Source organism: Oncorhynchus mykiss, chromosome 9 (genome assembly GCF_013265735.2).
Source record: "Oncorhynchus mykiss isolate Arlee chromosome 9, USDA_OmykA_1.1, whole genome shotgun sequence".
Taxonomy (NCBI): Eukaryota; Metazoa; Chordata; class Actinopteri; order Salmoniformes; family Salmonidae; genus Oncorhynchus; species Oncorhynchus mykiss.
Window position 1 is genome coordinate 78243719 of NC_048573.1, and position 20917 is coordinate 78264635.

Below are 20917 nucleotides of genomic sequence, written 5' to 3' on the forward strand. Positions count from 1 at the left end.
TACAGGATACGACCCTCCACAACATAACCTTCACTATGTCACCAGGACATATACAGGATACTACCCTCCACAACACTATGTCACCAAGACATATACAGGATACTACCCTCCACAACATAAGGGAGTCAACATACAGATACAGAACAGGGAGTCAACATACAGCTACAGAACAGGGAGTCAACATACAGATACAGAACAGGGAGTCAACATACAGATACAGAACAGGGAGTCAACATACAGATACAGAACAGGGAGTCAACATACAGCTACAGAACAGGGAGTCAACATACAGATACAATACAGGGAGTCAACATACAGCTATAGAACAGGGAGTCAACATACAGCTACAGAACAGGGAGTCAACATACAGCTACAGAACAGGGAGTCAACATACAGCTACAGAACAGGGAGTCAACATACAGATACAATACAGGGAGTCAACATACAGATACAGAACAGGGAGTCAACATACAGCTACAGAACAGGGAGTCAACATACAGATACAGAACAGGGAGTCAACATACAGATATTTCTAGTTATACGTTATATATTATAGTTATATATTTCTAGTTATATATTATATATTATAGTTATATATTTCTAGTTATATATTATATATTATAGTTATATATTTCTAGTTATATATTATATATTATAGTTATATATTTCTAGTTATATATTATATATTATATATTATAGTTATATATTTCTAGTTATATATTATATATTATAGTTATATATTTCTAGTTATATATTATATATTATATATTATAGTTATATATTTCTAGTTATATATTATATATTATATATTATAGTTATATATTTCTAGTTATATATTATATATTATAGTTATATATTTCTAGTTATATATTATATATTATAGTTATATATTTCTAGTTATATATTATATATTATAGTTATATATTTCTAGTTATATATTATATATTATAGTTATATATTTCTAGTTATACATTATATATTATAGTTATATATTTCTAGTTATATATTATATATTATAGTTATATATTTCTAGTTATATATTATATATTATAGTTATATATTTCTAGTTATATATTATATATTATATATTATAGTTATATATTTCTAGTTATATATTATATATTATAGTTATATATTTCTAGTTATATATTATATATTATAGTTATATATTTCTAGTTATATATTATATATTATAGTTATATATTTCTAGTTATATATTATATATTATAGTTATATATTTCTAGTTATATATTATAGTTATATATTTCTAGTTATATATTATATATTATAGTTATATATTTCTAGTTATATATTATATATTATAGTTATATATTTCTAGTTATATATTATATATTATAGTTATATATTTCTAGTTATATATTATAGTTATATATTTCTAGTTATATATTATATATTATAGTTATATATTTCTAGTTATATATTATATATTATAGTTATATATTTCTAGTTATATATTATATATTATAGTTATATATTTCTAGTTATATATTATATATTATAGTTATATATTTCTAGTTATATATTATATATTATAGTTATATATTATAGTTATATATTTCTAGTTATATATTATATATTATAGTTATATATTTCTAGTTATATATTATATATTATAGTTATATATTTCTAGTTATATATTATATATTATAGTTATATATTTCTAGTTATATATTATATATTATAGTTATATATTTCTAGTTATATATTATAGTTATATATTTCTAGTTATATATTATATATTATAGTTATATATTTCTAGTTATATATTATATATTATAGTTATATATTTCTAGTTATATATTATATATTATAGTTATATATTTCTAGTTATATATTATATATTATAGTTATATATTTCTAGTTATACATTATATATTATAGTTATATATTTCTAGTTATATATTATATATTATATATTATAGTTATATATTTCTAGTTATATATTATAGTTATATATTTCTAGTTATATATTATATATTATAGTTATATATTTCTAGTTATACATTATAGTTATATATTTCTAGTTATACATTATAGTTATATATTTCTAGTTATATATTATATATTTCTAGTTAAGAGTTCTTCCATCTGGTAGCCCATATAAAATAAATGGTTAAGGGTACTTTATTGTGGTAGCGTATATCAAATATGTTTTAGTTAAGAGTTCTTTAATCTGGTAGCCTTTACAACATTTATTTTTTAATTTAGGGTTCTTTAATCTTTTCCAAAGAAGCAAATGGTTCTATATGGAACCTGAAATAACCCTTTTTCCTAAGAGTGTACACCTCTCTAGAACTAAAGAAGAGTGTACACCTCTCTAGAACTAAAGAAGAGTGTACACCGCTCTAGAACTAAAGAAGAGTGTACACCGCTCTAGAACTAAAGAAGAGTGTACACCGCTCTAGAACTAAAGAAGAGTGTACACCGCTCTAGAACTAAAGAAGAGTGTACACCGCTCTAGAACTAAAGAAGAGTGTACACCGCTCTAGAACTAAAGAAGAGTGTACACCGCTCTAGAACTAAAGAAGAGTGTACACCGCTCTAGAACTAAAGAAGAGTGTACACCTCTCTAGAACTAAAGAAGAGTGTACACCGCTCTAGAACTAAAGAAGAGTGTACACCGCTCTAGAACTAAAGAAGTTAATATGGTTAAATTTGCAGACTAATGCTGGGCAAGTCTACACCTGTAGCCTACACTGCCACACACACACACTTGTATAATTTTAAAACACACACGCTTTACCCTGATTGATTGCCGTGCCGGTGGCGATGCTGAGAATAGCATCAAACAGCAAAGAGCTTCTTAAAGTCTGTACAGGTGGAAACCTGTCCTGCTGGGGTGGGGTGTGTGTGTGTGTGTGTGTGTGTGTGTGTGTGTGTGTGTGTGTGTGATTAGACAGTAGTGGATAAAGTCAATACGAGATTAGACTGATTGCTGAGAGAGAAAGGATTGCGTGTGGAGCAATAGTCGGGGATGAGTTCAATCGGCACGAACAGAGAAAACATATTAAATGTGGAAGTTATCAAACTTATAACCGAACTGTTCCAATAGAGTTCAGAAGCCAAAAGGGAGAAAATGTTTTCAAACTGATTGAAACTGAGGGAGGTACTATCTGAACGTTTCCAATAAGAAACACTGCTTTTTTGGGGTCCGTTTTAACACTTTTTCTACAATGTTTCCCACTCAATAAGACCAATGTTAGTTGAGTGTTTGTCTGTGTTTTGAACAGCTCCAAGGACTTCAGACGGCACATTCTGCATTCTCCTAAACCCTGTGCTGTACGACACCCCCACCTAGTGGCTCTAGATTAAACTACATTGGGGAGGAGGACCAACGATTTATCCTACTGACTTTGACTGATCATGTGATCTTTGCCCATTGCAGTTACTGCTAAGTACATAATTGATTATTTCACTGTTTTCTCTTCTTGTTGTCATGTTGTTAATGGTTGTTTGTTGTTGTTTTTTCACAGTCTTGAAAATGAGATGGTAAATCTCAAAAACATTTGGTCCTGCAGAATTTCAAATAAATCAATAAATCTATTGATGTCGATGTTTAGGTGTGATTATAAATCAATACATATATTGCTGTAGATGTTTAGGTGTGATTCTAAATCAACTACGCTACAGGTCACAAGGTTTATAACACCTACTCATTCATGGGTTTTTCTTTATTTTGACTATTTCCTACATTGTAGATTAATAGTGAAGACATCAACACTATGAAATAACACACATGGAATCATGTAGTAACCAAAAAAGTTACTTTTGAGATTCTTCAAATAGCCACCCTTTGCCCTGATGATAGCCCTTGCACACTCTTGGCATTCTCTCAACCAGCTTCATGAGGTTAGGGTTAGTCACCTGGAATGCATTTCAATTAACAGGTGTGCCTTCTTAAAAGTGAATTTGTGGAATTTCTTTCCTTCTTAATGCGTTTGAGCCAATCAGTTGTGTTGTGACAAGGTACAGAAGATAGCCCTATTTGGTAAAAGACCAAGTCCATATTACAGCAAGAACAGCTCACTCAAATAAGCAAAGAGAAACGACAGTCATTACTTTCAGACATGAAGGTCAGTCAATACGGAACATTTCAATGATGTGTGTTTTGTCCTACATTTTATTTGTTTTTATATTTTTAATCCCCCCTCTCTGCAGGAGGCCTTTTTGGTGTCAAATCAAATCGTAATGGTCACATACACATGGTTAGCAGATGTTATTGGTCACATGGTTAGCAGATGTTATTGGTCACATGGTTAGCAGATGTTATTGGTCACATGGTTAGCAGATGTTATTGGTCACATACACATGGTTAGCAGATGTTATTGGTCACATACACATGGTTAGCAGATGTTATTGGTCACATACACATGGTTAGCAGATGTTATTGGTCACATACACATGGTTAGCAGATGTTATTGGTCACATACACATGGTTAGCAGATGTTATTGGTCACATACACATGGTTAGCAGATGTTATTGGTCACATGGTTAGCAGATGTTATTGTGAGTGTCGCGAAATGCTTGTGCTTCTAGTTCCGACAGTGCAGTAATATCTAACAAGTAAACTAACAATTCCACAACAACTACCTAATACACACAAATCTAACAATTCCACAACAACTACCTAATACACACAAAACTAACAAGTAATCTAACAGTTCCCCAACAACTACCTAATACACACAAATCTAAAGGGGTGAATGAGAATATGTACATGTAAGTACATGGATGAGCGATGGCATGGGCAAGGTGCAGTAGATGGTATAAAATACAGTATATACATGTGCTATGAGAAATGTAAGATATACAAACATTATTAAAGTGGCATTATTTAGAGTGGTATTGTATAAAGTGACTAGTGATCCATTTATTAAAGTGGCCAGTGATTGGGTCTCAATGTAGGCAGCAGCCTCTCTGAGTTAGTGGTGGCTGTTCAGCAGTCTCATGGCCTTGAGATAGAAGCTACTAATCACAACTACTGTGATTATTATTATCTGACCCTGCTGGTCATTTATGAACATTTGAACATGTTGGCCATGTTCTGTTAGAATCTCCACCCGGCACAGCCAGAAGAGGACTGGCCACCCCTCATGGCCAGGTTCCTCTCTAGGTTTCTTCCTAGGTTTTGGTCTTTCTAGGGAGTTTTTCCTAGCCACCGTGCTTCTACACCTGCATTGCTTGCTGTTTGGGGTTTTAGGCTGGGTTTCTGTACAGCACTTTGTGACATGAGCTGATGTAAAAACACACACACACAATGACGCTACACTGTTCTGGAGAATTGCAAAGAGGAAGACAGTTCCCCACTACTTTCCAACCTCACTCTTTGTGTTTGTAAATCTCTGTTCCTTACAACTCCTATGACACAATAAACTTACAGACAGAGCAGTCACCAGTAGAGTCCTATGATCACTCGATAAAACTCTGCTCACTCAGACATGTATTTTGAAAAAAGGCACTATATATACAAAAGTATGTTGACAGCCCTTCAAATTAGCGGATTCTGCTTTTTTCAGACACATCCGTTGCTGACAGGTGTATAAAGTCGAGTACACAGCCATGCAATCTCCATAGACAAACATTGACAGTAGAATGGCCTTAATGAAGAGCTCAGTGACTTTCAACGTGGCACCGTCATAGGATGCCACCTTTCCAACAAGTCAGTAAATCAAATTTCACATTTCTGCTAAAACTGCCCAGGTAAACTTTAAGTGCTATTATTGTGAAGTGGAAATGTCTAGGAGCAACAACGGCTCAGCCGCAAAGTGGTAAGCCACACAAGCTCACAGAACTAGACCGATGAGTGCTGAAGCGCGTAGCATGTAAAAATTGTCTGTCCTCGGTTGCAACACTCACTACCGAGTTACAAATTTCCTCTGGAAGCAACGTCAACACAATAACTGTTTGTCGGCAGCTTCATGAAATGGGTTTTGATGGCCGAGCAGCATCACACAAGCCTAAGATCACCATGCGCAATGCCAAGCGTCGGCTGGAGTGGTGTAAAGCTAGCCGCCATTGGACTCTGGAGCAGTGGAAACACGTTCTCTGGAGTGATGAATCATGCGTCACCACCTGGCAGTCCGGTGGACGAATCTGGGTTTGGCGGATGCCAGGACAATGCTACCTGCCCTAATGCAGTATTGTGCCAACTGTAAAGTTTGGTGGAGGAGGAATAATGGTCTAGGGCTGTGTTTCAGGGTTCGGGCCCCTTAGTTCCAGTGAAGGGAAATCTTAATGCTACAGCATACAATGAAGTTCTAGACGATGATGTGCCCTTTCCCATCTCAGCATGACAATGCCCCGGTGCACAAAGTCTATACAGAAATAGATTGGCAAGATCGGTGTGGAAGAACTTGACTGACCTGCACAGAGTGTGATGTTATCACTACCATTAGATGGTGTCACTACCATTAGATGGTGTCACTACCATTAGATGGTGTCACTACCATTAGATGGTGTCACTACCATTAGATGGTGTCACTACCATTAGATGGTGTCACTACCATTAGATGGTGTCACTACCATTAGATGTGTGTGTCCCTGAATAGACAGTTATGGCCTGTATTGTGTGAAGCTCCTCAAACAGCTCTGGGAATCATGGAGATATGCGTTGATATATAACGTATACATTGTGTGTGTCATCTGGGAGAATGGAGATAGGAGCTGTATTCCCACAGGACCCAGTCCCTCTACTCTGTCCCAGTGTCTGGTCAATAAACTGTTATAAAACACACACACACACACACACACACACACACAGGGATGAATCAACAGTGGTAAAACACACGTTTTTATCAGTGTGACACATAAACCTGAGGATGAATATAGAGAGGCTGTAAATCATAGTAGATCACCAGCAAGGAGATAACAGGCTGGGGAGGATGGGAGGGGGGGGGGGGGGGGGGACAGAAATAGGAGAATGGTGGAGATAACATTCAATGACATTTAATCCTTATAATTCACTGAAAAGACTCTTACAAATATGGAAATGAACAAGAGTTGTACTAGAGCCAAAAACACTACATGACCAAAAGTATGTGGACACCTTCTCATTGAAAATCTTATTCCAAAATCAATATGGAGTTGGTCCCCCCCTTTGGTGCTATAACAGCCTCAACTCTTCTGGGAAGGCTTTCCACTAGATGTTGGAACATTGCTGGAATATTACACACTGATCTTGACAAACCATTTCTGTATGGACCTCAATGTGTGCACGGGGGCATTGTCATGCTGAAACAGGAATGGGCTTTCCCCAAACTGTTGCCACAAACTTGAAAACACAGAATAGTCTATAATGTCATTGTATGCTGTAGCATTAAGATTTTCCTTCACTGGAACCAAGGGGCCCGAACCATGAAAAACAGCCCCAGCTCTCCTCCACCAAACTTTACAGTTGGCACTTTGCATTGGTGCAGGTAGCGTTCTCCTGGCTTCCGCAAAACTCAGATTAGTCCGTCAGAATGCCAGATGGTGAAGCGTGATTCATCACTCCAGAGAATACGTTTCTACTGCTCCAGAGTCCAATGGCAGTGAGCTTACACCCCTCCAGCCAATGCTTGGCATTGTGATCTAAGGCTTGGGTGATCTTAGGCTTGTGTGCGGCTGCTCGGCCATGGAAACCCATTTCATGAAGCTCCCGACGAACAGTTCTTGTGCTGACGTTGCTTCCAGAGGTAGTTAGGAACTCGGTAGGTTGCACCTGAGGACAGATGCTTTTTACACGCTACAAGCTTCAGCGGTCCCGTTCTGTGAGCTTGTGTGGTCTACCACTTCACGGCTAAGCCGTTGTTGCTCCTAGACGTTTCCACTTCACAATAACAGTACTTACAGTTGGGCAGCTCTAGCAGGGCAGAAATGTGATGAACTGACTTGTTGGAAAGGTGGCATCCTATGACGGTGCCACGTTGAAAGTCACTGAGCTCTTCAGTAAGGTCCATTCTACTGCCAATGTTTGTCTATGGAGATTGCATGGCTGTGTGCTCGATTTTATAAACCTGTCAGCAACGGGTGTGGCTGAAATAGCCGAATCCACTCATTTGAAGGGGTGTCCACATACTTTTGCACATATATATATATAGTGTATATCAGCTATGGGGTCAGTCTGTCTGCTATATCAGCTATGGGGTCAGTCTGTCTGCTATATCAGCTATGGGGTCAGTCTGTCTGTTATATCAGCTATGGGGTCAGTCTGTCTGCTATATCAGCTATGGGGTCAGTCTGTCTGCTATATCAGCTATGGGGTCAGTCCGTCTTATATCAGCTATGGGGTCAGTCTGTCTGCTATATCAGCTATGGGGTCAGTCCGTCTTATATCAGCTATGGGGTCAGTCAGTCTGTTATATCAGCTATGGGGTCAGTCTGTCTGCTATATCAGCTATGGGGTCAGTCTGTCTGTTATATCAGCTATGGGGTCAGTCTGTCTGCTATATCAGCTATGGGGTCAGTCTGTCTGTTATATCAGCTATGGGGTCAGTCTGTCTGTTATATCAGCTATGGGGTCAGTGGAAGTGATAACATCTAATGGTAGTGATAAATCAAATCAAATCAAATTTTGTTTGTCACATACACATGGTTAGCAGATGTTAATGGTCACATGGTTAGCAGATGTTAATGGTCATATGGTTAGCAGATGTTAATGGTCACATACACATGGTGAGCAGATGTTAATGGTCACATACACATGGTTAGCATATGTTAATGGTTACATACACATGGTTAGCAGATGTTAATGGTCACATGGTTAGCAGATGTTAATGGTCACATGGTTAGCAGATGTTAATGGTTACATACACATGGTTAGCAGATGTTAATGGTCACATGGTTAGCAGATGTTAATGGTCACATACACATGGTTAGCAGATGTTAATGGTCACATACACATGGTTAGCAGATGTTAATGGTTACATACACATGGTTAGCAGATGTTAATGGTCACATGGTTAGCAGATGTTAATGGTTACATACACATGGTTAGCAGATGTTAATGGTCACATGGTTAGCAGATGTTAATGGTCACATACACATGGTTAGCAGATGTTAATGGTCACATACACATGGTTAGCAGATGTTAATGGTTACATACACATGGTTAGCAGATGTTAATGGTCACATACACATGGTTAGCAGATGTTAATGGTTACATACACATGGTTAGCAGATGTTAATGGTCACATACACATGGTTAGCAGATGTTAATGGTTACATACACATGGTTAGCAGATGTTTATGCAAGTGTAGCGAAATGCTTGTGCTTCTAGTTCCGACAATGCAGTAATAACGAGTAATCTAATCTAACAATTCCACAACTACTACCTTATACACACAAGTGTAAAGGGATAAAGAATATGTACATAAAGATTTGAGTTTTGATACTATTTCTACTTTTCAAACTATAAGCATTTACATTTGCATAAGTGGTAAAAATTAAGAAGCTACTCCCCTTGAGCCATTTTGGCTACTAACTCCAATCCAATGCAGACTGACTCATCTTCCATTGGCTACTAACTCCAATCCAATGCAGACTGACTCATCTTCCATTGGCTACTAACTCCAATCCAATGCAGACTGACTCATCTTCCATTGGCTACTAACTCCAATCCAATGGGAGGCAAGCTTCAATCCAGGCGAGCTTCAATGTCATACAACTCTCCTTCCGTGGCCTCCAATTGCTCTTAAATACAAGTAAAACCAAATGCATGCTCTTCAACCGATCGCTGCCTGCACCTGCCCGCCCGTCCAGCATCACTACTCTGGATGGCTCTGACTTAGGATATGTGGACAACTACAAATACCTAGGTGTCTGGTTAGACTGTAAACTCTCCTTCCAGACTCATATCAAACATCTACAAACCAAAATCAAATCTACAATCGGCTTTCAATTTCGCAACAAAGCATCCTTCACTCACGTCGCCAAACTTACCCTAGTGAAACTGACTATCCTACCGATCCTCGACTTCGGCGATGTCATCTACAAAATAGCTTCTAATATTCTACTCAGCAAACTGGATGCAGTTTATCACAGTGCCATCTGTTTTGTTACTAAAGCACCTTATACCAACCACCACTGCAACCTGTAGGCTCTAGTCGGCTGGCCCTCGCTACATATTCGTCGCCAGACCCACTGGCTCCAGGTCATCTAAAAGTCTATGCTAGGTAAAGCTCCGCCTTATCTCAGCTCACTGGTCACGATAACAACACCCACCCGTAGCACGCGCTCCAGCAGGTACAGTGCCTTGCGAAAGTATTCGGCCCCCTTGAACTTTCCACAGATTCTCGATTGGATTCAGGTCTGGACTTTGACTTGGCCATTCTAACACCTGGATATGTTTATTTTTGAACCATTCCATTGTAGATTTTGCTTTATGTTTTGGATCATTGTCTTGTTGGAAGACAAATCTCCGTCCCAGTCTCAGGTCTTTTGCAGACTCCATCAGGTTTTCTTCCAGAATGGTCCTGTATTTGGCTCCATCCATCTTCCCATCAATTTTAACCATCTTCCCTGTCCCTGCTGAAGAAAAGCAGGCCCAAACCATGATGCTGCCACCACCATGTTTGACAGTGGGGGTGGTGTGTTCAGGGTGATGAGCTGTGTTGCTTTTACGCCAAACATAACGTTTTGCATTGTTGCCAAAAAGTTCAATTTTGGTTTCATCTGACCAGAGCACCTTCTTCCACATGTTTGGTGTGTCTCCCAGGTGGCTTGTGGCAAACTTTAAACAACACTTTTTATGGATATCTTTAAGAAATGGCTTTCTTCTTGCCACTCTTCCATAAAGGCCAGATTTGTGCAATATACGACTGATTGTTGTCCTATGGACAGAGTCTCCCACCTCAGCTGTAGATCTCTGCAGTTAATCCAGAGTGATCATGGGCCTCTTGGCTGCATCTCTGATCAGTTTTCTCCTTGTATGAGCTGAAAGTTTAGAGGGACGGCCAGGTCTTGGTAAATTTGCAGTGGTCTGATAGTCCTTCCATTTCAATATTATCGCTTGCACAGTGCTCCTTGGGATGTTTAAAGCTTGGGAAATCTTTTGTATCCAAATCCGGCTTTAAACTTCTTCACAACAGTATCTCGGACCTGCCTGGTGTGTTCCTTGTTCTTCATGATGCTCTCTGCGCTTTTAACGGACCTCTGAGACTATCACAGCGCAGGTACATTTATACGGAGACTTGATTACACACAGGTGGATTGTATTTATCATCATTAGTCATTTAGGTCAACATTGGATCATTCAGAGATCCTCACTGAACTTCTGGAGAGAGTTTGCTGCACTGAAAGTAAAGAGGCTGAATAATTTTGCACGCCCAATTTTTCAGTTTTTGATTTGTTAAAAAAGTTTGAAATATCCAATAAATGTCGTTCCACTTCATGATTGTGTCCCACTTGTTGTTGATTCTTCACAAAAAAATACAGTTTTATATCTTTATGTTTGAAGCCTGAAATGTGGCAAAAGGTCGCAAAGTTCAAGGGGGCCGAATACTTTCGCAAGGCACTGTATATCTCACTGGTCATCCCCAAAGCCAACACCTCCTTTGGCCGCATTTCCTTCCAGTTCTCTGCTGCCAGTAACTGGAACGAATTGCAAACATTTCCCTCACTAACTTTAAACATCAGCTATCTGAGCAGCTAAAGCTAAGATCGCTGTAGTTGTACATAGTCCATCTGTAAATAGCCCACCCAATCTACCTACCTCATCATATTGTTTGTATTTACCTTTCTGTTCTTTTACACACCTGTATCACTACTTACACGCCATCATCTGCTCATCATCATCTGCTCATCTTTCACTCCAGTGTTAATCTGCTAAATTGTATTTACTTTGCTACTATGGCCTATTTATTAGCATACCTCCTCATGCCATTTGCACACACTGTATATAGACCTTCTTTTTGTGTTATTGACTGTACGTTTGTTTATTCCATGTGTAACTCTGTGTTGTTGTTTCTGTTAGGTCGCAGTTGTAAATGAGAACTTGTTCTCAACTGGCCTACCTGGTTAAATAAAGGTGAAATAAATAAATAAATTGTGCCCAAGGGCTCTTAACCCTAATTGCTCCTGTAAGTCTCTCTGAATTAGAGTATTTAGTAATTGTAATCCCAATGGAACATATTTTATCTGTTACAATACTGTCGCTGGATATAGAGCAGACTAACTGGTTGGGAAAACCCCTGATGGGACAGTTGGACTTCCAGTCAGCCTCCCTCCCTCCTACTGCACCTGCAGGTAGACAAAGACAGGCAGTTGGACAGACACAAAATGGCTTTGGCATCACCCATGTGGCTGGTTTCATCCAAAACAATGTAAAGCTTGTTGAGCACCTGGAAAAGTGCAACCTAAATACAACCTAGAAATAGTGTTGATCTGATAGAGTTGATCTGGTAGAGTTGATCTGATAGCGTTGATCCGACAGTGTTGATCTGATAGAGTTGATCTGATAGAGTTGATCCGATAGTGTTGAGCTGATAGAGTTGATCTGATAGCATTGATCCGACAGTGTTGATCTGATAGAGTTGATCTGATAGAGTTGATCTGATAGTGTTGATCTGATAGAGTTGATCTGATAGAGTTGATCTGATAGTGTTGATCTGATAGAGTTGATCTGATAGAGTTGATCTGATAGAGTTGATCCGATAGTGTTGATCCGATAGTGTTGAGCTGATAGAGTTAATCTGATAGCATTGATCCGATTGCGTTGATACGACAGCATTGATCTGATAGTGTTGATCTGATACAGTTGATCTGGCAGTGTTGATCCGATAGTGTTGATCTGACAGTGTTGATCTGATAGAGTTGATCCGACAGCGCTGATCCGATAGTTTTGATCTGGTAGTGTTGATCTGGTAGTGTTGAACCGATAGTGTTGATCCGATAGTGCTGATCCGATAGTTTTGATCTGATAGTGTTGATCTGGTAGTGTTGATCTGGTAGTGGTGATCCGATAGTTTTGATCTGATAGTGTTGATCTGGTAGTGTTAATCCGACAGTGTTGATCCGACAGTGTTGATCCGATAGTGTTGATCCCACAGCGTTGATCCGATAGTGTTGATCCCACAGCGTTGATCCGATAGCGTTGATCCGGCAGTAGGAGTTGCTGTAGGAAATGCTGTAGAAGTTGCTGTATGAGTTGCTGTAGGTGTTTCTGTAGGAGATGCTTTTGGACTTGCTGTAGGAGTTGCTGTAGGAGATGCTGTAGGAGTTGCTGTAGGTTCTACTGTAGGAGCTGCTATAGGAGCTGCTGTAGAATATGCTGTAGGAGCTGCTGTAGGACATGCTGTAGGAACTGCTGTAGGAGCTGCTATAGGTGCTGATGTCTGTAGGTGCTGCTGTAGAAGCTGCTGTAGAAGATGCTGTAGGAGATGCTGTAGGAGAAGTTGTAGGAGCTGCTGTCTGTATGAGCTGCTGTGGAAGATGCTGTCTGTAGGTGTTGCTGTAGGAGCTGCTGTAGGAACTGCTGTAGGAGATGATGTAGGAGCTGCTGTAGGTGCTGCTGTCTGTAGGTGCTGCTGTAGAAGCTGCTGTAGTAGATGCTGTAGGAAATGCTGTAGGAGCTCCTGTCTGTAGGTGCTGCTGTAGGAGATGCTGTAGGAGATGCTGTAGGAGTTGCAGTAGGAGATGCTGTAGGAGTTGCTGTAGGAGTTGCTGTAGTTGCTGCTGTAGGAGATGATGTAGGACTTGCTGTAGGAGTTGCTGTAGGAGCTGCTGTAGGTGCTGCTGTCGGAGCTGCTATAGGTGCTGCTATAGAAGCTGCTGTAGAAGATGCTGTAGGAGATGCTGTAGGAGAAGTTGTAGGAGCTGCTGTCTGTATGAACTGCTGTGGAAGATGCTGTCTGTAGGTGTTGCTGTAGGAGCTGCTGTAGGAACTGCTGTAGGAGCTGATGTAGGAGCTGCTGTAGTTGCTGCTGTCTGTAAGTGCTGCTGTAGAAGCTGCTGTAGTAGATGCTGTAGGAAATGCTGTAGGAGATCCTGTCTGTAGGTGCTGCTGTAGGAGATGCTGTATGAGATGCTGTAGGAGTTGCTGTAGGAGATGCTGTAGGAGTTGCTGTAGTTGCTGCTATAGGAGATGATGTAGGACTTGCTGTAGGAGTTGCTGTAGGAGCTGCTGTAGGTGCTGCTGTCAGAGCTGCTATAGGTGCTGCTGTAGAAGCTGCTGTCGAAGCTGCTGTCGGAGGTTCTGTAGGAAATAGAGTTATGGTCATGTTCCTGACAAGTAACACTGAAACTATTAATGTCAACATTCTTTTATAAATCATCACCCATGTGTGTGTGTGTGTGTGTGTGTGTGTCCAGTCTCTCCAGTCCTACAGAGATGCTGTCTGTAGGTACTGCTGTAGGAGATGTTGTCTGAAGGTGCTGCTGAAGGAGGTGCTGTCGGAGATGCTGTAGGAGTTGCTGTAGTAGATGCTGTAGGACCTGCTGTAGGTGCTGCTGTCTGTAGGTGCTGCTGTAGATGCTGCTGTAGAAGATGCTGTAGGAGTTGCTGTAGGAGATGCTGTAGGTTCTGCTGTCGGAGCTGCTATAGGTGCTGCTATAGAAGCTGCTGTAGAAGATGCTGTAGGAGATGCTGTAGGAGAAGTTGTAGGAGCTGCTGTCTGTATGAACTGCTGTGGAAGATGCTGTCTGTAGGTGTTGCTGTAGGAGCTGCTGTAGGAACTGCTGTAGGAGCTGATGTAGGAGCTGCTGTAGTTGCTGCTGTCTGTAAGTGCTGCTGTAGAAGCTGCTGTAGTAGATGCTGTAGGAAATGCTGTAGGAGATCCTGTCTGTAGGTGCTGCTGTAGGAGATGCTGTATGAGATGCTGTAGGAGTTGCTGTAGGAGATGCTGTAGGAGTTGCTGTAGTTGCTGCTATAGGAGATGATGTAGGACTTGCTGTAGGAGTTGCTGTAGGAGCTGCTGTAGGTGCTGCTGTCAGAGCTGCTATAGGTGCTGCTGTAGAAGCTGCTGTAGAAGCTGCTGTCGGAGGTTCTGTAGGAAATAGAGTTTTGGTCATGTTCCTGACAAGTAACACTGAAACTATTAATGTCAACATTCTTTTATAAATCACCACCCATGTGTGTGTGTGTGTGTGTGTGTGTGTCCAGTCTCTCCAGTCCTACAGAGATGCTGTCTGTAGGTACTGCTGTAGGAGATGTTGTCTGAAGGTGCTGCTGAAGGAGGTGCTGTAGGAGATGCTGTAGGAGTTGCTGTAGTAGATGCTGTAGGACCTGCTGTAGGTGCTGCTGTCTGTAGGTGCTGCTGTAGATGCTGCTGTAGAAGATGCTGTAGGAGTTGCTGTAGGAGATGCTGTAGGTTCTGCTGTAGGAGCTGCTATAGGAGCTGCTGTAGAAGATGCTGTCTGTAGGAGCTGCTGTAGGAGATGCTGTCTGTAGGTACTGCTGTAGGATATGTTGTCTGAAGGTGCTGCTGAAGGAGCTGCTGTAGGAGATGCTGTAGGAGTTGCTGTAGGAGATGCTGTAGGTGCTGCTGTAGGAGCTGCTATAGGAGCTGCTGTAGAAGATGCTGTAGGAGATTCTGTAGGAGCTGCTGTAGGAGATGCTGTAGGAAATGCTGTAGGAGTTGCTGTAGGATATAATGTAGGAGTTGCTCTAGGTGCTTCTGTAGGAGATGCTATAGGTGCTGCTGTAGAAGCTGCTGTAGGAGCTGCTGTAGTAGATGCTGTAGGAGATGTTGTAGGAGCTGCTGTAGGAGATGCTGTAGGAGCTGCTGTAGGTGATGCTGTAGGAAATGCTGTAGGAGTTGCTGTAGGATATAATGTAGGAGTTGCTCTAGGTGCTTCTGTAGGAGATGCTATAGGTGCTGCTGTAGAAGCTGCTGTAGGAGCTGCTGTAGTAGATGCTGTAGGAGATGTTGTAGGAGCTGCTGTAGGAGATGCTGTAGGAGCTGCTGTAGGTGATGCTGTAGAAGATGCTGTAGGAGCTGTTGTAGGAGTTGCTGTAGGAGTTGCTGTAGGTGCTAATGTATGACATTCTGTAGGAGATACTGTAGGAGATGTTGTAGGAGTTGCTGTAGGAGATGCTGTAGGAGTTGCTGTAGGTGCTAATGTAGGAGATGCTGTAGGAGGTGCTGTAGGATATGCTGTAGGAGATGCTGTGGGAGCTGCTGTAGGATATGCTATAGGTGCTGCTGTAGGAGCTGCCGTAGAAGATGCTGTAGGACCTGCTGTAGGAGATGCTGTAGGAGATGCTGTAAGAGATGCTGTAGTAACTGCTGTAGAAGCTGCTATAGGTGCTGCTGTCTGTAGGTGTTGCTGTAGAAGACGCTGTAGGAGATGCTGTAGGAGATATTGTATCAGCTGTTGTCTGTAGGAGCTGCTGTATGAGCTGCTGTAGAAGATGCTGTAGGAGAGCTGTAGGAGATTCTGTAGGAGCTGCTGTAGGAGCTGCTGTTGTAGATTCTGTAGGAGTTGCTGTAGGAGATGCTGTAGTTGCTGCTGTAGGGAATGATGTAGGACTTGCTGTAGGAGATGCTCTAGGAGTTGCTGTAGGTACTGCTGTCGGAGATGCTATAGGTGATGCTGTAGAAGCTGCTGTAGGAGCTGCTGTAGGAGTTGCTGTAGGAGTTGCTGTAGAAGCTGCTGTAGAAGCTGCTATAGAAGCTGCTGTCGGCGGTTCTGTAGGAAATAGAGTTATGGTCATGTTCCTGACAGGTAACACTGAAACTATTAATGTCAACATTCTTTTATAAATCACCACCCATGTGTGTGTGTGTGTGTGTGTCCAGTCTCTCCAGTCCTACAGAGATGCTGTCTGTAGGTACTGCTGTAGGAGATGCTGTAGGTGCTGCTGTAGGAGCTGCTATAGGAGCTGCTGTAGAAGATGCTGTCTGTAGGAGCTGCTGTAGGAGATGCTGTCTGTAGGTACTGCTGTAGGAGATGTTGTCTGAAGGTGCTGCTGAAGGAGCTGCTGTAGGAGATGCTGTAGGAGTTGCTGTAGTAGATGCTGTAGGACCTGCTGTAGGTGCTGCTGTCTGTAGGTGCTGCTGTAGAAGCTGCTATAGAAGATGCTGTAGGAGCTGCTGTAGGAGATGCTGTAGGTGCTGCTGTAGGAGATGCTATAGGAGCTGCTGTAGAAGATGCTGTAGGAGATTCTGTAGAAGCTGCTGTAGGAGATGCTGTAGGAGTTGCTGTAGGAGATGCTGTAGGAGTTGCTGTAGGTTCTACTGTAGGAGCTGCTATAGGAGCTGCTGTAGAAAATGCTGTAAGAGCTGCTGTAGGAGATGCTGTAGGATTTGATGAAGGTGACATTTGTAGGAGATGCTTTAGGACTTGCTGTAGGAGTTGCTGTAGGAGATGCTGTAGGATCTGTTATATGAGCTGCTGTAGAAGATGCTGTAGGAACTGCTGAAGGAGCTGCTATAGGTGCTGCTGTCTGTAGGTGCTGCTGTAGGAGCTGCTGTAGGAGATGCTGTAGGAGATGATGTAGAAGCTGCTGTAGAAGATGTTGTAGGAGCTGCTGTAGGTGCTGCTGTAGGAGCTGCTGTAGGAGCTGCTGTAGGAGAGGCTGTCTGTAGGTGCTGCTGTAGGAGTTGCTGTAGGAGATGCTGTAGGAGTTGCTGTAGGAGTTGCTGTAGGTGCTGCTGTAGGAGATGCTGTAGGAGATGCTGTAGGAGACGCTGTAGGAGTTGCTGTATAAGCTGCTGTAGGAGTTGCAGTCTGTAGGTGCTGCTGTAGGAGCTGCTGTAGGAGATGCTGTAGGAGTTGCTGTAGGAGATGCTGTAGGAGTTGCCTTAGGTGCTGCTGTAGGAGATGCTGTGGAGTTGCTGTAGGAGATACTGTAGGACTTGCTGTAGGAGTTGCTGTAGGAGATGCTGTAGGTACTGCTGTCTGTAGGTGCTGCTGTAGGAGATGCTGTAGGTGCTGCTGTCTGTAGGAGATGCTGTAGGTGCTGCTGTAGGAGATGCTGTAGGACTTGCTGTAGGAGTTGCTGGAGAAGCTACTGTAGGAGCTACTGTCGGCGGCTCTGTAGGAAATAGAGTTATGGTCATGTTCCTGACAGGTAACACTGAAACTATTAGGTCCTGTAGGACCTGCTGTAGGTGCTGCTGTCTGTAGGTGCTGCTGTAGAAGCTGCTGTAGAAGATGCTGTAGGAGCTGCTGTAGGAGATGCTGTAGGTGCTGCTGTAGGAGCTGCTATAGGAGCTGCTGTAGAAGATGCTGTAGGAGATTCTGTAGGAGCTGTTGTAGGAGATGCTGTAGGAGTTGCTGTAGGAGATGCTGTAGGAGTTGCTGTAGGTTCTACTGTAGGAGCTGCTATAGGAGCTGCTGTAGAATATGCTGTAGGAGCTGCTGTAGGAGATGCTGTAGGATTTGATGAAGGTGACATTTGTAGGAGATGCTTTAGGACTTGCTGTAGGAGTTGCTGTAGGAGATGCTGTAGGATCTGTTATATGAGCTGCTGTAGAAGATGCTGTAGGAACTGCTGAAGGAGCTGCTATGGGTGCTGCTGTCTGTAGGTGCTGCTGTAGGAGCTGCTGTAGGAGATGCTGTAGGAGATGATGTAGAAGCTGCTGTAGAAGATGTTGTAGGAGCTGCTGTAGGTGCTGCTGTAGGAGCTGCTGTAGGAGCTGCTGTAGGATAGGCTGTCTGTAGGTGCTGCTGTAGGAGTTGCTGTAGGAGATGCTGTAGGTGCTGCTGTAGGAGCTGCTGTAGGAGCTGCTGTAGGATAGGCTGTCTGTAGGTGCTGCTGTAGGAGTTGCTGTAGGAGATGCTGTAGGAGTTGCTGTAGGAGTTGCTGTAGGTGCTGCTGTAGGAGATGCTGTAGGAGATGCTGTAGGAGATGCTGTAGGAGTTGCTGTATAAGCTGCTGTAGGAGTTGCAGTCTGTAGGTGCTGCTGTAGGAGCTGCTGTAGGAGTTGCTGTAGGAGATGCTGTAGGAGTTGCCTTAGGTGCTGCTGTAGGAGATGCTGTGGAGTTGCTGTAGGAGATACTGTAGGACTTGCTGTAGGAGTTGCTGTAGGAGATGCTGTAGGTACTGCTGTCTGTAGGTGCTGCTGTAGGAGATGCTGTAGGTGCTGCTGTCTGTAGGAGATGCTGTAGGTGCTGCTGTAGGAGATGCTGTAGGACTTGCTGTAGGAGTTGCTGTAGAAGCTGCTGTAGGAGCTGCTGTAGGACTTGCTGTAGGAGTTGCTGTCTGTAGGAGATGCTGTAGGTGCTGCTGTAGGAGATGCTGTAGGAGTTGCTGTAGAAGCTGCTGTAGAAGCTGCTGTAGGAGCTGCTGTAGGACTTGCTGTAGGAGGTGCTGTAGGAGTTGCTGTAGGAGCTGCTGTAGGTGCTGCTGTCAGAGCTGCTATAGGTGCTGCTGTCTGTAGGTGCTGCTGTAGGAGATGCTGTAGGTGCTGCTGTCTGTAGGAGATGCTGTAGGAGATGCTGTAGGTGCTGCTGTCTGTAGGAGATGCTGTAGGTGCTGCTGTAGGAGATGCTGTAGGAGTTGCTGTAGAAGCTGCTGTAGAAGCTGCTGTAGGAGCTGCTGTAGGACTTGCTGTAGGAGTTGCTGTAGGAGTTGCTGTAGGAGCTGCTGTAGGTGCTGCTGTCAGAGCTGCTATAGGTGCTGCTGTAGAAGCTGCTGTAGAAGCTGCTGTCGGAGGTTCTGTAGGAAATAGAGTTATGGTCATGTTCCTGACAGGTAACACTGAAACTATTAATGTCAACATTCTTTTATAAATCACCACCCATGTGTGTGTGTGTGTGTGTGTGTGTGTGTGTGTGTGTGTGTGTGTGTGTGTGTGTGTGTGTGTGTGTGTGTGTGTGTGTGTGTGTGTGTGTGTGTGTGCGTGTGTGTGTGTGTGTGTGTGTGTGTGTGTGTGTGTGTGTGTGTGTGTCCAGTCTCTCTGTGTGTTACGTCTGAATCATAGTAGTGGATAACGGTCAGTCAGACAGGTGAGAGAGAAACCACCTAGTTTGAATATCACTAAAGGGATTCAAAAACTAAACATCAGTTAACACACACACACACACACACACACACACACACACACACACACACACACACACACACACACACAGTTGTTATGTTTGAAAGGTCATAACCCTGCAACCCAGGTGTGGTGGGTTTACAGTTTGTGTGTGTGTGTGTGTGTGTGTGTGTGTGTGTGTGTGTGTGTGTGTGTGTGTGTGTGTGTGTGTGTGTGTGTGTGTGTGTGTGACTACAGTTAGAGTGACGCCTCTGTATTATTGTGGTCTCTCTGTAGGCAAATCAGGTAAACACACATCAGGGGGTTCCCCCAAACAACACAAAGACACATTCACACACCCTACTCTACCATATAGAATACACCTAGTAACTGGGAGGGGGTGGGAGGGGGACAGACACATTCACACACCCTACTCTACCATATAGAGCACACCTAGTAACTGGGAAGGGGACAGACACATTCACACACTCTACTCTACCATATAGAATACACCTAGTAACTGGGAAGGAGACAGACACATTCACACACCATACTCTACCATATAGAGTACACTTAGTAACTGGGAAGGGGACAGACACATTCACACACCATACTCTACCATATAGAGTACACCTGGTAACTGGGAGGAGGAGAGACACATTCACACACCCTACTCTACCATATAGAGTACACCTACGGTAGTAACTGGGAGGGTGAGGGAGGGGGACAGACACATTCACACACCCTACTCTACCATATAGAGCACACCTAGTAACTGGGAGGGGGAGGGAGGGGGACAGACACATTCACACACCCTACTCTACCATATAGAGCACACCTAGTAACTGGAAGGGGGAGGGGAGGATAAGTGGGAAGATCAGTCAAGCTGTGTGTCTGACAGGTACTGTACAGTACAGGTAGGTGATGGGAAGTTCTGCCAACATTTCTGGAAAGTTTCTCTCTCAGAGCAGCAAATCTGGTTTTTCCACTACACTAAGCAGCCAGCAGTAA

At 42.3% G+C, this 20917-nt stretch overlaps 1 protein-coding gene across 1 annotated transcript; it reads right to left on the reverse strand.

Annotated features, from left to right (window-relative positions):
- Window positions 1–12230: 12230 nt before the first annotated feature.
- Window positions 12231–19865, reverse strand: LOC110531296 (serine-rich adhesin for platelets-like). Its single transcript, XM_036986982.1, has 13 exons — window positions 19855–19865; window positions 18637–19602; window positions 18044–18314; window positions 16838–17928; window positions 16507–16628; window positions 15983–16265; window positions 15115–15577; window positions 14829–15012; window positions 14325–14788; window positions 14039–14222; window positions 13563–13998; window positions 12795–13473; window positions 12231–12239 (listed from the first exon to the last, which is right to left on the reverse strand). Exons 1-13 carry the CDS (start codon window positions 19863–19865, stop codon window positions 12231–12233), a joined length of 5163 nt encoding a protein of 1720 aa, XP_036842877.1.
- Window positions 19866–20917: the final 1052 nt, after the last annotated feature.

What these genes read in the sequence shown, in the direction of transcription:
- LOC110531296 (XM_036986982.1), bottom strand. An exon ending in TACCTACAGACAGCATCTCT is followed by an intron (nt 15,013 to 15,114) that starts GTAGGACTGGAG and finishes GTTACTTGTCAG; the next exon opens with GAACATGACCAAAACTCTAT. An exon ending in CTCCTACAGCATCTCCTACA is followed by an intron (nt 13,999 to 14,038) that starts GCAACTCCTACA and finishes CTCCTACAGCAG; the next exon opens with CACCTACAGACAGGATCTCC.